Below are 16,632 nucleotides of genomic sequence, written 5' to 3' on the forward strand. Positions count from 1 at the left end.
GCACTAGTCATTTCACTCATGAGACCCACAATGCACTGCGTCACACGTCTCTTGCTCTTGTTCAGGTGACAAGCTACTGCCTTAAAGAGCTTGGATTCAAGTACGTTTTACTGGGGAAATACAGCAGATGTATGAAGCGGAGCACAAATTGAGGCTGCAGAAGGTCCTCGAGCTGCCAGAGAGTGACGAGATTCCTCTATGTGCCTCCACTGATGAATTTCGTGATGCTTTAAAGCAATTCCAGATTGTAGTTGGAGAAGAGGACATTGCTGCAAAGCAGCACACACTGCACTCAAGAAGCTTACATGTGCACTCTGTAAAGAACCTAGTTTTTGAGAGTAAGACTCTCACAATTGAGGCAGACGAGCTCATAACGAGTATCACAAGAGGTGGACTTAAGTTTCCCCAAGCTGTCCTTGTGAACACCGCACTGATGATGAATATTGTTCGAGAAACTGACAAGTGAAAAACATGCAGCCAAATTTTATGGCTGTGAAAAACAGAAAGAACTGCTTGTTTCAATGACAACACTTTTCCTTGAGTGGAATGAAGACGATGTTTGTGAACAATGGCCATATGCCGCATGTAGTGATGGGGTACATACTTAGTGCAGCAGCCAACACTTTGTTAAATAACCTTTGCAAACGAGAAAACAACAAGCTGCCTGAAGCCAAAGCAGCTAAACGGAAATTGAAGACACTCCAGGCATAATTTCTCGCACATGACTGATAATGTGTCCTTTGTGTTTATGAAGCCAAATCGTTTGAGCTCCCAGTTTCAACACCTTCAACAAGATCATTTTAAAAATGTTCTTAAAAGCTTTATCTCTGCAATTTTTTTAAGTACTGTCACAAGTTTCGTTTTGCTGTGAACGTTACCTTTCTTTTGGCGCTCGAGCTGTTAGGTGGAGGAATCATTTGAAGATTTAAATAAATCATATTTAACCCATTCTGTGTGTGTTCAACTACATGTACTGAAAATAAGTCAACAAAAGTGTCGAAAAGATTTTACAGGTAATGTCATGTCTGCTTTATTTTACTTTTTATAAAAATATCGCATGTGAAAAACTTCGCATGAATCCTCGTTGAATGGTTTTATTTCATTGTTGGTTCGTTTTTAAAAGCAGTTCATATAATAAAACATGCAGTCTTGTTTTGACACACACCTTCTGGTGCATTTACTAAAGCATGCAAAATAGACCCTCCAATGCCTTCAAAAACTGAAGGCTTTGTTGGGGGTTTATAACATTTACAACTGTTGCTAACAAAAAATTCCTTCTAGGCAGGCTCGTAGCCAGAAATTAATTTTCGGGGGGTGGGGCACCTGTTGAAGTCCTTGACAAACCCCTATTTTCACTACAGTCGACGTCCGATTTCCCGGACGCCCGAAATTCCGGACATGCCTGATTTCCCGGACTCATCTGTGGCACCGTCAAGTTCCCCGTAGAGTCAATGTATTAAAAAGTCCGAAATTCCGGACGCTTATAGCCTTCGCCATCCGATTTCCCGGACTTTTTACTGTTAACCGCCGACCCAAAGTCACCACCGACGCTGCCATTTTGGTTGTTTTCATTTTCATATCCTTGAACCCACCATACTCGCATCAGCAGCAATGCCGCACCGCGCCGCGGCTGCCGTAACCTCGAAACCGCACGTATCAATCCGTTGCCAGCCGTAGCTTAGCTGGCTTAGCCAAGCCAAACCTCACTGTATTCGTTCACGTATTGTTTTGTCAGCTGTGCCAGCTCTGCGGTCGTGTCTGCGGTTGATCGTTTGCTGCTGCGCGCTACCTTCAGTGATCACGTTTCCCGACCTTCAGCATCCACCGAGTTCCTAGCTGTTTCGTGCTGCGCTTTTCCTCGAGCGGATTCGCCGTTTACAGCAATGGCACCGACTGCTCCTTCGTCTTCGTCCGCGCCTTCGAAGCGCACAAAGCCACATCGTAGGCTCACGATGACGAACTGCCATCCGCGGACGTTGCCTTCGACAATCTGCGCGCTGGCGGCATGTTGATTCCAGCCGAGATAACCCTTGAGGGCTTCGCTGACGCTGACAAAGACCTCAAGCTATGTGCGGAGTTGACCGATGACGAAATCATTCACCAAGTTACGGAGGATTCCGATGACTCCGACACCGAGAACGAAGAGCCAGCTCCTACACAGCCAACGAACACGGAGTTGACGCGAGCACTTATGACACTGTCATTGGTGTACAGCGGCAACATGACGTTGACTGAAATTGAGGCAGACGTAATCGCGGGCAAGCGGACCGTGCAAAAGAAAATAAGCGACTTCTTTGCGCCCAAGTGCTGACCTATGAGGTAGTGCCGGCCACGTTGTAATTTTTTTTATAAACGGCTCTTTTCAGAGCCACCTAAACAATGCATTGGCTGAATTGCTATGGGAATCTTGTACTCCGGCTGTGACCCTCTCCGTCAGCGAAAAATACTTACCAAAAATGTGCGTTTTCACGTGCATTCGTTTTTCCGGACTGCCCGATTTTCCGGACGTTTTCGTGGTCCCTTGAGGGTCCGGGAAATCTGACGTCGACTGTATTTATTCTCGGTAAAACAGCCCCCTCCATCTGAATTACGGGGGGAGGGGGCGGGGGGGGGGGCTTTCGAGGCTGTTTTGGAGCAGTTCAGCGCAATTCAGCAGACCGACAGAGTCATTCAATGCTTCTTATGGTCACGAAACTGACTCACGAAACTGCCGCGTCAGTTTCATATGGAGCCATCGGCCGCCACCAGAGGCGCAGCTGTGCTTGAGAGGCGATGCGAACGCTGCTACCGCTGGGGTTGTGTGTGGGACAGCCTCGGTGTTTTAGCTTTCAAAACTTCAACGGTCACTTTGATTTCACGCTTTTACTTTTAGCACTCGGCATGCATAAATACATTCCCGAACGCGTTTTCTGTTTTAAAATGAGCACCCGGGAGGAAGAAAAACCAGCATCGGACACGTTATTCGAAAGTCGCAGGTTCGGTCCGTGCCGGCGGCAAGTTATCTTTTCGTCTACTTTACTTTCTTCACATTTATATCCCAATTATTACAAATAACATCCCCTGTACTTTCGTCGGCATTACTGTCTGTTAGTTCTCGTTAATATTGTGTCTAACAAAGAAAAACGAGCCCTTAAAAGTAATCTTTCCTTCAGCTCAAGACATGCAGCTTGCGGTGGTATCAGCCGAAAAAATACGAATATTCGGGGATTAACAAAAGAATACCAAGATATAATTACGAACGCCATAGCAAGGGACTTCTGAATGATTTTTAACACGTAGGGTCCTTTTAGATGTACCTAATTCTCAGCGCACTGATGCAAGCAGACAGCGGAAGGGCAAGGTTCTCTCTGCGCAAATATAAGAAGAAGCGAGCGAGCTCGCCGACGACTTTTAAGTGCACCCGTCGCACTCCTAGCGCCATCTCGCTAGTAATGAAGAAACGCTTATTATCGCCTGCAGTCTCAGAGTCCGTCCAGCGGTAAGGGGTGTGTATATAACGCTCGCCGTTAGCTACGTGGAGGATCTGCGTTTCGTGGCGTAGCGGTTAGCGCCACTCGCTGCGGAGCAAGAGGTCCCTGGTTCGATTCCAGCTTCGGAAGCATTTTTCTGACTTATTTTTCTTAGGGGCTTTTACATACAGTAAAAGCTCGTTAATTCGGATTTCACGGGACCGGAAAAAATGTCCGAATTAACCGAATGCCGAATTAACGAACGAACAGGAAAAACAACATTAAAATCAAGTTGGAGAAGCATACCTTTATTTGCTGAAATATTTTGTAATGGTCGTCTGTGTTTTCACGCAGATTCCGGCTTACAATTTTTCTTAACTTTTCCTAATTGCCAACAGCACGCAAACTGTCGGAAGTGCTCAGGCAAACGCCCTCTAATATCAAAAGCGCCTCCGAGACTTCCCGTGAGGTGCGATGAGGTCGCGACATCATTAATAATTTCTTGATCGGGCAGGAGACCAGTCGTGGCGACACAATCATCAATCGCGATGTAGTCCTGAAGGGTCATATCTGTGGGAAGGACAGCATCGAAGGTCGGGCAGTCACCGTCGGTGGACTCGGCTGACACCTCGTCGATGCCACCGTCGGCTACTGCCGCATGCTTGGGCCTCACATGTAAACACGGTCACAACGGGAAAGCACAAGAACTCCGCAAGAAGAGACGGTGCCGACACACCACAAGGGAAAATGGCGTCGGAGGCGCAGTGGAGCGAAGAAAGAAGACGCCGACGTTCGGTGACGCTGCGATCGCCCCCACTAGTTCATGACGATGGCGATGTCACTCAAGTTTCAGTTTCACCCCAGTGGTGCCAACGCTGCTTTACCACACATTTGTGTAGCGGCAGCCGTCAGAATTTGTCCGAATTAAGCGGTGCGGAGCCCAATTCTGACAAATTAACGAAGGTTTGGTCCCATAGATTAACATGCACTTTGGCCGGGACCGATAGAGCCGTCCGAATTATCCGAATTAACGGGTGTCGAATTAATGAGCTTTTACTGTATATATACATACTTATACATATATGGTGCATGACGGCGGCAACGGCGACGGCAAAATCCAGCCGAGACTGTCCATATAATTGCTATCGCAATAAAAAAATCACATACCTTGATTACATTTCTGTGGATGAGGCCGTCCCCAGCTCCGCGTTTCTATCCATCGACTAGATCGCGGCTGAGCTCATCAATTTTTGTGCTGCTCGTAAGCATTGAAATAAAATTTTGTACCACTAAATATTTTGTCGTTTTTCCTGTTTTTCGGCTCTTACGTTTCCTGTTTCTTATGTTTATTTCATACGGTCCCTTCAAAAACGTATCAGCGGGGTTCTACAGTATAACCTCGTTACAACGGATCTGTTTACAACAGACATTCGTATATTACATACCAATTTGCGCCGTTATGCGACCTCTGTATTAGTTCCATTGATTGAGCTTCGTTTACAACGGACATTTGGATATAATTGACTGAAATTTCAGGCCAGCAAGGTGGTCAGGACTCCTTTAGAGCGGACTTTTCTACCACGGTCATTAACTTCCGACTTCAAACATCGCTTAGCATACTTTCGGGACGGGAGCAGCGCACCGCGGATATCGACGTACCGATTGAAGAACGAAGGCCGCCGATCCCCGGTCTGTCAATGATCAGCTATGCCTAGCTGTAGCGACAAAAAAACGGCGCGCAGCGTGCTTGGTGTTGCGTTTGGGACGCTGACACGCGAAACTGCGAGCCGCTGCCACCGCTTCTCCGCGCGGTCGCTGCGCGGCGAGCTTGGCCGGGGGGTCCGCTGCCGATGCACAAAATGCTCATCCGCGGTTCTGAGGAGCCAGCGGGCAATGCGATTCGTTGCTTGAGACGAAGGACATTACGACTTCTTCGTTTTCGCATGTCCGCTAGCGCGATGTTCTTGCCCGCAAAGTTCGGATTTGGCTCGTACATCGGCACCGTGAACGGAGTTAGGCCTAACCACGACATCTAGTAGAAAGCTCGGTTGCGATGTGCGTAGCCGCGGTGCCCGATGTTTCAAAGTACGTCATGCTCGATTGCGAGTACAAGGAGTTGTCCCGCGGTGGTCTTCGTCATAAGCTTCCAAGTGCTGATAAGAATAACCTCGAACAGCGGGTCCAACGAGTCAACGCTATTAGTCGCACGTCTGCGATGCTCGCGACGAGTGCAGCGCGCTATCGTAATCTGATGATTGAGCTTCCGCTTGCAGCTGCCCAACTAAAGCGTTCCAAATTATCGTCGACCCGTAAACACAGAACGAGTGCGAACGCGTCACTAAGTAGCGCAATTTTCGACAGCCACGACCTCGCGACGCGCAAGCAGCAGACGACGATCCCGAAGCGAGCATTAACACGTTTTGGCTGCTTCTGCGGTAATACTGCAGAAGCAGCCAAAACGTGTTTTTCGTAAGCTTGTTACTGAATGGAGGAGCCAGCTGAAACGAAGAACTTGAACGTGGAGAAATGCTCTTTACGACAAGCCCGAAATGGTGGCGCCCAGTTGCGCCGTTGCCGAGCTATAATTTTGAAAAACGCTTTTCTTTATATTTCCGCGATTTTTGCCAAGTCGGCAGACGCAAAACAAATTTTTTATAGCACTTCTACGTAGTTTTCATTGAAGATATTTTGGAATCAGATAGAAATGGGCTACAGAAACTGAAAATGCGATTTTCCAAAAATCGCATTTTTTTTTTTGGTCCCCCGTTAAAAATAAGAGCATGTTTGTGACTCGTAATTCTCTCCGGTGATGACAGACCCATTCAGTGTTTACATGAAAGTCTCTTGTAACAGTACTTGGATTTTGCATACTCCCTTTACAACAGACCAAAATCCTCTTCACTATGAAGGTCTGTTGTAATGAGGTTATACTGTACTGTATTACAGTGGGTTGCAACGAGATGTATAGCATAGTAATGCGCAGATGAACACAGCGCATATCTAGACAAGACCACTTATCAGGCCATGGGTAATCAGAGATGACAGGAGTGCTTGTCCTGTCTTCTCTCATGCGTTACACCTTCTTTAGCAGTAAAATCAAGACGTCAAATGCAATGCAGCCTATGAAGCAAGGTGGAAAGTGTGGCAGGCAAAGGTGAAATCGACAATATAACCAAATTTGTTGCTGTCAACAATACCAATGGAGCCAGACCAACATCCTTTGCCGAGCAGTAGCGAGAAAGTGCTCACCCGCATCCTCCTCAGTGCCATCACATCATTGCTGCCGCCCAGTCGGTGTGGACCAAACGATGAAGGCCCCCTGAAGCCAGGCCCCACACTCATGCCCCGATTGTAAAAGGGCCGTTGGTAGAAGCTTGGCCTCCGGTAGAAGCCCATGTTACGCTCGTAGGGACGACGAATGGACGAGTACGAATGGCGGGGAGGGAGCCGCTCTCGCGAGCGACTGCGCCCTGAGTGACGGTCACGGACTGAGCTGCGCTTCTCGCGGTGCTTGTCCTTGGAGTCTGAAAGAAGTTGGCACCAGACTTCATTGTGATGTCGCCACACCTCTCCTTTTATCAAAGTTACAGACATAGAGACGTGCACAAAATCCTGGCAATGAAAACTAATCAAATGCTCGCTGCAATCTAAACATACTATATCATCTATTTAATAGTATCTGCAAATATTACACAACACGCACCTTCTTTTCCTTCATTGTCATCAATCACCATGACATCATCCTTTTCATCTCCGCTTTTGGCATCCGAGTCCTTTGTACTAGAAGCTGATGAGAGAAAAACACAAAGATCAAGTTGGCTACTGTCAATGTGCACAAATTTATCTCTACTGTGCAGACAGAAGTTTGGTGCACAAAACAAAATCTATGCCGAGGGTACAAACACTCAAACTCGTACTGATGCACATGCCCAGAGTTCTTCAATAATGAGTTGCGAAACTCCCCATAGGCACCATGTATCAAAATCCACGGGATCTGTCGATTGTCACGTCATCCACTGACCAAAAAAATGAACTAATGAACACACATGAAGAAGCCAGTGCTGCGTGAGGCGTTCAGCAGCTTGCGAGAAGCGCACGCAGGGGCGGCGATCTCATGTATTGCTGCTCCCAGATGGTGCGACAATCTGCAGACCCCCGCAGAATAGGCCATGGGCATGTCAAGGTTTCACAACGCAGTTCCGCAACTGGTACGATTGAAGAACTCTGGCACACGTTCACACCGAAACAAAAAATTTGTTGCTGTGTTCATCAACTACTTCCCTACCACATCCATATGGCACTTTTAACTAGATGTCGACAGTTTCCAATACAATCTTTTAGATTTTCCAAAGCACTCACCAGTACACTACACTATCTAACTGATAGAATGCTCAGGTTTGTCTTCTAGAGTTTGCTCACATCTCAACTGACAATAAAAGGCAGCTCAGCTGTGAATGATGGTTATTATGTCCTTGCATCTTGCCGTTTACAGATTAGCATATGTGGTCACAAAATTAGGGGTGTGCGAATATTCGAAATTTCGAATATTTTTCGAATAGTGTCTGCTATTCGATTCGACTCGCACTGGAATTTTACTATTCGAACTTCCCAAAAACAAATACAGTCATTGTCCTACTGAAAGTGCCCCTTTCAGATGTTCAATATGCTTCACCTCATTACACTCTCGTATTGCGGCAAAGCTGCCTTTCAAGCTCCGTTACGGTCGAACATAGCCAAGAGACAGTCAACGTCCGATTAGAAGTGGTCCCTATATTTTTAGTATGCTTCACCTCATTACACCCCCGCATTGCGGCAAAGCGACCTTTCAAGCTCCGCTACGATCGCAAGTGTATTAACCCAAGAAAACGCTGGTTCCAACATGGAGATGAAAGATGTGGCAGAGGTGGGGGCTCAATTAATGCTGTTTGGGACCTGAAATTAGGGCAGGAAGTCTGAAAAATCGGAAGTCCAAGCTTTTTAGTATCCAAAATTTCAGATGTTCTTGTATATCGACGTCTATAGGACAGATTTGGAACTCCGGACTTGAAGGGAGCACACCCTTGTCCGCCACATCAGTTGGGCTTCCACAGAAGTTGAAAGAGGAGGAGAGGCTGAGGAAATGGCATCTTTGCCTATCATGTGTAACGTGTTGTCGGCAACACTTTGGTTGCACCAAATCATGTACATAAATACAATTCAGCCTCTACATTGCGCTTCAACCTAGCGAAAAGAAACACTTTCATGTTGCTATCTCATAAGAATATGCTTAGGAATCCTCTCCAACTTTTTTTCTGCAATTTCGCTTCGAAGTATTCGAAATATATTCTAGAAATATTCGAGAAATATTCTAAAAATATTCGATTCGATTCGCACTCACACTTCAATATTCGAATTCGCTTCGCACCCAAAATTTTGCTATTCGCACAGCTCTACACAAAATAGAACCTGCTAAATGTAGAAATTATGGCGCAACTCAATCACTGCAGAAATACAAACCTTTAGCTTTGTCAGCTGCTGCTTTAGGCTTGACAACTTTCTTTGTGACCACTGTCTTTTTCGTGGGAGCCTTAGCCTTTGTCTGACTTGCTGAGCTTCCTTCTGCAGCCGACGTTTCAGCAGACTTGCCGTCTTTGCGAGCAGAGGCAGCAGCAGCACGCGCCTTGGCTTGGTTGTTCTTGGCTTCCGACCTCTTCAGTGCACCACCAGGCTCATACTTGGTCTAAAAACAAACACACAAGTCGGGTCTTGATTGACAAATGAAGTCCATAGATTGCCTTTGCTAACTAGCCTAAAGTGCCACCTCTATCATGCCTCTTATACACTTACACGAAGCAACACAATCTTAACATAGGGAGGATCAATGGCCACCTCATGCATCGACTCACTCATGCTTACTCAAGACTCGTGTGAAGCTGTGAGTCTGAGTGAGTTCGGCTGATTAATATATTGGTGAGTTGGAGTCTGAGCGAGTCCACTAGAGAAAAAACTTTAATGAGTGAGTTCGAATGAGTGCGGTTGAGGAATATTTTGGTGAGTATGAGTCCGAGTGAGCCCTCAGAGCAAAATATATTTCTTGAGTGAGTCTGAGTGAGCTCCAATTTTTTTGCTGAGCGATGACTGTTAGTCCAGACTTGCACCACTAATGCAAGGTGCCCACATTTTTTTTTTAATGCATTAACATTGAAGAAATATGGCACAATTTGCAACATTTCCAGTTTCTCGGCTCTTGCGTTTCCTGGCTCCTAATGTTCTCTCTTACATGGTCCACTGAAAAACGTATCAATGGTGGTTCTACTGTAGATGATTGATTTGATGCTGGCTCCGTAAAGTGCAAAGTCATCAAGAAATCTGTCATTTTGTCACAGCTGCCAATAAAGAATGTACTTGACTAAAAGAAAAAACATAGTTTCGGTCTTTGTAAGGGTTATCTGGCATACCTTCTCCACAGAAATGGTCTTGTTATGAAGCTCCGTGCTGTTCAAGTTTTGGACGCATTTGGTTGCTTCTTCCACAGTGCCCATAGTGATGAAGCCATAGCAACGGGCACCTGGTGTCCTTGCATTTGTAACAATTTTGGCTGCCACCACCTGTAGTTAGTGTGAAACGGCAGAACAGAGCTATCAATTCTTGCTCTACTAAACAACTGTCTCATGCATTATAGCATGGCAACCCGTGTAGACTATTCCATACTCAACTACCCTCATTTAAATTTTACTAAAGCATTACAAGGCTGCAGCTTAACCTGCCACCTAAAATTTAATACTTTTTCCCCCCCAGCAACAATATGACCCAACAGTTTCTTTAATGTACTATTCCCCCTTCAATATGAAACAATACTGAGAGGTCTAGTTGCAATGTTAAAGTGGGCTTACCACAGAATACAAGTCTGTAGATTGCTGCTTATTAAACGGCAGTTACACAACCACACAATTTCCAGTGAAGTTATACGTCAGTGCTATCACAAACCTCTGCTGTACTGGGAAACACCTCATGCATACTTGTGTGCCAGGCAGCCCAATTTAAGGTTTCTTCGCTCTTTCTAGATTACAACTTGCTTGTCATCCAGATTTTCATTATTCAATAAACACCACAACATACCTCCCAACAGGCACAATTTAAGCAATGCTGACAAAATATTTGAATACCAGGCCCCTCCATCACGGTCATACAAGGTCTATTTGGCAAGATTTAGTCTCAGCACTTGGGGCATCAGTTGTTTCCGTAACCATGGCATCCTTAATTACTTAGAAAAGAATTGATTTCTTGCCTTGCCGTGCTTGCTGAAGAGTGCCTTAAGATCAGCCGCTCGTGTCGTCGATGACAAGTTGCTCACCCAGAGATTTCGCCCACTCGAGGCAGGTGCAACCACCTTCTTCGCATCTCCTAGAAACAGACATGGTGCATGCAAGCTCGCTTAATGCAATGCACAGCAGCTTGATTGGGTGAGTGAGTGCCCACAAATGCGTGACCTGAGACTCTCACCTTTGGCCGTTTTCGCAGTCTTTGAGGTGGCCTTCCCCACAGCACTAATGGGAATCCAGAAAAAGAAAAGATGAATGCATGAAAGGCATTTCAGCACTTGCATTTCATAAGAAAACGCGTAACGTAAATGCGAAAGACGTTAGAATATGTTTCTGGGCAGATCGGGCAGTAAGGAACCTAGTGGCGACACTGTTCAGCAATCTCTTCTAGTTAACGCCGCTGTCTGGTCACATGCTGCAGAATCCAGAGGTAGTTTTCAATGGAAGCGAGGCAAAGCTTGGCATCTTCGTGCTGTCAGGGAAATGCTTGCAGGAGTCCATGAAAGAAGGCCAACACTCAGTCCTCTTGCTGAACTGGATCTTCACTTCATAAAATCCTTAGCTAGCAGCGGCTCATAACTTCGAAGTACTCTATTAAATGCCAGTAAAAACAAGATAAATTAACATCACCAGATCCTTGACATTATGGTTACTTGCTGCAGAACCATCTCCACTACATCTAAAGTTATACACAATGTTTTGCAAACCTTACATTTAGCTGACGATACTTGGAGCTGTGTTACGTAGCAATCCTCAACTGATCGCACAGATGTAATATTTATAATAGCAAACACCGCAGCAGTCTTCAAACCATGGCAATAACCCTTTGGCAGTCAAGTGCCTCTGGCCTGTGTGAATGCCGGCAAAAAGGACACCATCTTGAGTAATAGCATTCTTCATGAATGGTCACCACTGCAACAGGATGCATCTTGATTTCGCTCCCAAAGCACCATGTGGAAGTGAACAGAAGGTGTAGCCGGCTTACTCCCTGTGCTGAAGAAACCAGTTGGGAAGAAAACTCACTGCTCGGGAGCGAAGCTGGCGAGGGTGAGACCACAAATGCAGCGGACTGGACAGACCCCACGACGCGGACTTTGCATTTTGTCTTCTCGTAACCGGTACCTCATCCAATAACCGCGTTACATTAAAACGGGAGGGTTGCCTTTGCCCTTTGGGGCCGTAGCCACGTTGGCATTATTATGAAAGACGCCCGTTGGCATTACGATGACCGCAATATCCTCCATCCAGGATAATCGCGCAGTGTGAACTCCATCCACCGCCAGGTTCCAGTGCCTTGCCCTGCACCGTTTTGTTTATTTCGCGCCAAGGCCCGCGGACACGATGACTAGGGATGTGGCTGTGAGCGTAACAGCAGCTGCAATGCAGTCCACGTCTACGAGGAAGTCCCACCAGCAGTGTGCCTTCCCCAGATGGTAAAAGCATACCTTTTTTTTTTTTAAGAAGTGTTATACGCACGCACGTCAAGACCAACCTCTTTGCAGTAGCAGCCTTAGCAGGGGTGGTGCCGCTGTTGCTGGTAGCTGACGACTGTGTGGTTGCAGTGCCGTTGGCAGTCGGTGGCGTGGTGGCATCATCATCTTTCTTGTGCTTCTCTGTGCCGCTATCTCCCCCTTGCCCTCCTTCTTGGCCCTCCTCCTTTGGGGAAGAGTCGTTGACGGTTGAGGCCTTGTCCTGCTCCTTCGCAGGGGTTGCCTTGGCGCCTTTCTTCTTGGTAGCGCCGGCAGTGGTGCTGGCCGGCTCGGCCGGTGGGGCAGCCGCTGCAGAGCTGCTGCCGTCGTCTTCCTGTTGGGAGGCTTCATCTGCAGGAAGGCAAGGGAGGAAAAGGGATGGAGCAGCAGCACAGCCTTGCCCGCCGCCTCTTGCACGCTGCAAGCCCATGGTCAGCTAGCCGGACACCCGCCGGCAACCCCGCCAACAGCTCGAGGCACGGCTGCTCTTGAAGACTGCTCGACTGGAGACACTTGCTACAGCCTCATCAACACCAGCGGCATAAGCGGAAGTTCCCCAACCCTTCCCACCATACCATACACCACGCCTGCTTTTTCTCTCTCCTATAACAAAAGGGCCGCACACTAGGGTAAGGGAAGCATACTAAAAGCTGAATTGTTGTAACTTCACGCTGGCACCTCACCGTCAATTTCCTTCCATTCAGTTCACCCCCACCCCCTTCTCGACAACTCATTTACAAAGAAATTAGGAAGAATTAAAAGCAATGGTTTCGCTAGAACCTGATATTCCCAATAATACATGCGACTTTCTCAGCTCCCAGCCGGTGATGCCTAGCTGTGCGAAGGGACCACAGTGCAACCTGTCTCCAGCGAGTGCATGACAAAGGTGGCCACGAAGGTGTACAGGACCAATCCTGCCTGCGGGGCTGGCCTCCTCGGTAGCTAAAAACCTTGAAAAACAAAGTGCGACGCCACTCTTCAAAGAAACAGTGCCGCCCTCCACCCGGTGCACAGTTGGCAAGGAAAAGCTTCCGACATGCTTGAGAAGCTTCGCAGCACTGCTCCGATGCCTTGCTGAGGACCTCTCTGGTGATGCAGTTCTGCCAGGACAAGTTGCAAGACGATCAATCACCCGGTGCCTCGGCCAGGTCAAAAAGTTGTAGCTGCTGACTGGTAGAATGGGCTTTGCTGGCGAGTGACTCTACTTTGTGCAATGCTTCAAAAGAAAAAAAAAAAAAAAAAACATCTTCCCAGAAAGGTTGATGCCTTACCTTTTGATTTGTCAAAGTTCTCCTCCTGAAAGAGATGTAAAAAAGAGAGATCAGTGAAATGCTTGCAAAGTATAAGCAATATATGCTCAGTAGTTCCTTATCACCATAAAGAAGCTTGGCAACAGTAAAAAGTGACTGACAAAGGAAAATATTCATCCATAGCCACAGAACAACATATACCTCTTCATTTAGCAGTTTCTCTTCATCTTCAATTGACAGCTGTAGAGCATCAGCATCCATTGCTTCAGAACTGCCCTCCTGGAACAAGCGAAGAGTTCAGCGAAGCTAACTCTTTGAGACGCTATGTACACATTTGTGTACACTTGTTTTTGCTATTTGTACCACTAGAGGCTAAGAGCAAAACACATCGAGCTTTGGATGAATTGGTCGAACCTCCTGCAAAATAAGTTTTTGTCTTCATTTAACTTCATTTTGCAGTGTACTGTTGCATATGATCATTTTGCTGAAGGCACTACCTTATTCAATGAGTCGTTAGACGTGGCGCTTCCTGTGACCCACATCAAATGTATTTTTCTTTGCTCAACATGGACATAACTGAAAACAAATTTGCACTATATTTCTAGCCTGAGATTTCATTCCATTTATGTAAAAACAGAGCATGAATGACTTCAGAATAGATATTAATTTCCAAGTAACTAGGAATGATTACTACACTCAAACCTCATTATAACAAAGTCGCATCTGGCACGAAAATAACTTCGTTATATCCGAAAATTCGTTATAAACGTTTATTTGTAACACTGTAGCTATTACAAGAATATTCTTCATTTACTTCGTTATAACCAATAATTCGTTATATCCGTGTTCGTTATAATGAGGTTTGAGTGTATAACACACATAAATTTACAAATTACGACATTCTTTTTCTTGAAATATAATATAGTGCCTTGAAACACAGTTCTTCATGGGTGGCGTCTGAAAGGGTTAAGCTAAATCGAATGGAATGGGATTATACGACTACAGCACACAATATCCATTTCAAGTAAACTTGTATTTACAGCATGCCCAAAAAGCACAAGCACTACCCATTATCCAGTTTGTCTCAAGGTTTTTGTTCGCACAGTTCATAGCGCAATTTACAGCAAGACCAACAAATATTCTAACCAATTTGTTTCGCAGCCTATTCACACACAGTCGTTTTACATTAATGAATATTTAGAATTAGTGCTCAACTTTTCTATGGGAGGTTTATCAACAGCCATCCCTTGGTGCAGTCAAATAACACGTGCACACACTTTACAAACACACACTTCAAAAAATCTTCATGCAATGCATAAAAGGCTAACAGTAATGGAACTCAGGACCACCAAATAGATTACTGGATACCATGCCAGCATTTTCGCTTAAGGGCATGACCCTTCATTCATTGCAAATTCTAGAGCTATTATTTAGAAATTTGTCCCAAAGTGGTCAATTAGATTTGCAGCATAGCCTTGCTCATATTTGTGCAGAGCCAGATTGCGTCACTGCCTTTTACAGCCTTACAAAACATTTCAATGAAATGAGCTTGTCAATGACATTCCCTCAAGAACTCCCGAGAAGCGCAGCATGGCAGATTTTGAGAAGTGCGTGGTCAAACCAACCCATCTAAGGTACCAAAGGGGCTGGATATAATGGCACACGCAGAAAATCAAATGGAATGGAATGCAGTGGCGCTCGTCATTATTGAAGCATGAAGCCCAATCATCTTAAAGGGACACCAAAGGCAAATATTAAGTCAACACTGATTGTTGAAATAGCGTTCCAGAAACCTCTTAATGCTCGTTTCGTGCTAAGGAAATGCTTATTTTGAAAGAAAAAAGCGTCTCAGGGGCCTGCACAGCATTGCACTACAAATCACCCGCCTGAACAGTCCTTCCGATGTAGCAGTTGCCGTGCGCAACATTGACCGCCTTTACTGCCCCGCCACCGACGCTACGGCTTCTTGCACAGCAGCAGCGATCGTGCCATGACGCAGCTTAGTTTGGTCAGCAACAGAAGTAGAGTATCAACAGTGCGAAAATAGCAAGAGCCAAGCACACGCAGCAGTAGCGATACTGAAACAACGACTGAGACTGGACCGTGTGAGCGAAGCGTAGCTCGACGAAAATGGAACTTTTTGAACCATTCGTGCCGTTCCCCATGGTAACGCCAAGAGGATTTTCTCATGAAACAGAAACAAACAAGCAGCATTTCATTACATCTTCTGATGCATGGAAGGTTATTTTTTATCGCAACGAGTTTGTTTACTAGTGGTTAATTGTACTCTGAACTCTTGATGTCATCGGGATCATTTCCAAAATGTCCCACTCGTGGCACACACCGTGTCCTACATTTACCTTCATTTCTCAATTAGTAGAGCACTGCTGTTAATAATATTGACGTTTTAGAAGTTTTCACACATTGAACTTTCACTCTGACATAAATTGTTTGCCTTCAGTGTCCCTTTAATACAAGAGACCCGTAAACAGTTGTGGTTTGTGCTCCTAGTATGCCCATGTTTCTTTCGTCAGCGTTAGTACATAACCTGACATGGTAGTGGACAGCGAACAACAACTACTATTTTTATGTAGTAGCACCAACTACTAAACACGTTTGCATGCTAGTATGTTACCTTTTCACCTTCCGCTTCTTCAGCTTCATCCACTGTTTCAGGTTCAGGTTCAACTTCAGGTGCCTTTTCTGTGTGAACAATGTAGAAAATTTCTTGAAGTGGATTCGTGTTAACAAGTCACATTTAGCATGCCAGAAGCTGTGCACAGCTCTGCCCTCTAAAGCATTAATGATGCCTTAACTTTGTTCTTTTTGGCCGAGCGTACTGATAAAGTCAGCTACAGGACTTGAAGACACGACAACATTGCAGAGCGTATGACCACTGGCAAGTTATTCAAGTGCGACATTTAATAAATATTAAACTTAAGCCATTGCCTGTGCATAGTCTTCACACAGGGGCTCCACTGCCAATCATTGAGGCTTGCAACATTCCACTCAACATGACATTATGCAGGGGTGAGACGGCTGAAATTGAATTGGGAGCAGTTTCTGGAGCAGCAAAATTATTTTGGAGCAGGAGAACCTTGATTTGGTGCACTTAGAAGTATCATCTTAGGAGCCTGAAAAAATAAATTTGTAGCAACTTGGT

General features: G+C 45.7%; 1 protein-coding gene across 3 annotated transcripts in view; it reads right to left on the reverse strand.

Annotated features, from left to right (window-relative positions):
* The window catches only part of LOC119393767 (SAFB-like transcription modulator), a 45,115-nt gene that overhangs the window by 16,274 nt on the left and 12,209 nt on the right, over positions 1–16,632 (reverse strand). For all 3 annotated transcript variants that reach the window (XM_037660917.2, XM_037660916.2, XM_037660913.2), the window contains 10 exons: positions 16,105–16,172; positions 13,671–13,748; positions 13,491–13,515; positions 12,243–12,570; positions 10,932–10,975; positions 10,717–10,832; positions 9,887–10,036; positions 8,946–9,168; positions 7,153–7,236; positions 6,699–6,973 (listed from right to left, as the gene is read on the reverse strand). In XM_037660917.2, coding sequence (XP_037516845.1) covers positions 6,699–6,973; positions 7,153–7,236; positions 8,946–9,168; positions 9,887–10,036; positions 10,717–10,832; positions 10,932–10,975; positions 12,243–12,570; positions 13,491–13,515; positions 13,671–13,748; positions 16,105–16,172 — 1,391 coding nt within the window. The remainder of the gene's footprint in view (positions 1–6,698; positions 6,974–7,152; positions 7,237–8,945; positions 9,169–9,886; positions 10,037–10,716; positions 10,833–10,931; positions 10,976–12,242; positions 12,571–13,490; positions 13,516–13,670; positions 13,749–16,104; positions 16,173–16,632) is intronic.

This window comes from Rhipicephalus sanguineus, chromosome 5 (genome assembly GCF_013339695.2).
Source record: "Rhipicephalus sanguineus isolate Rsan-2018 chromosome 5, BIME_Rsan_1.4, whole genome shotgun sequence".
In the NCBI taxonomy this organism is placed as follows: Eukaryota; Metazoa; Arthropoda; class Arachnida; order Ixodida; family Ixodidae; genus Rhipicephalus; species Rhipicephalus sanguineus.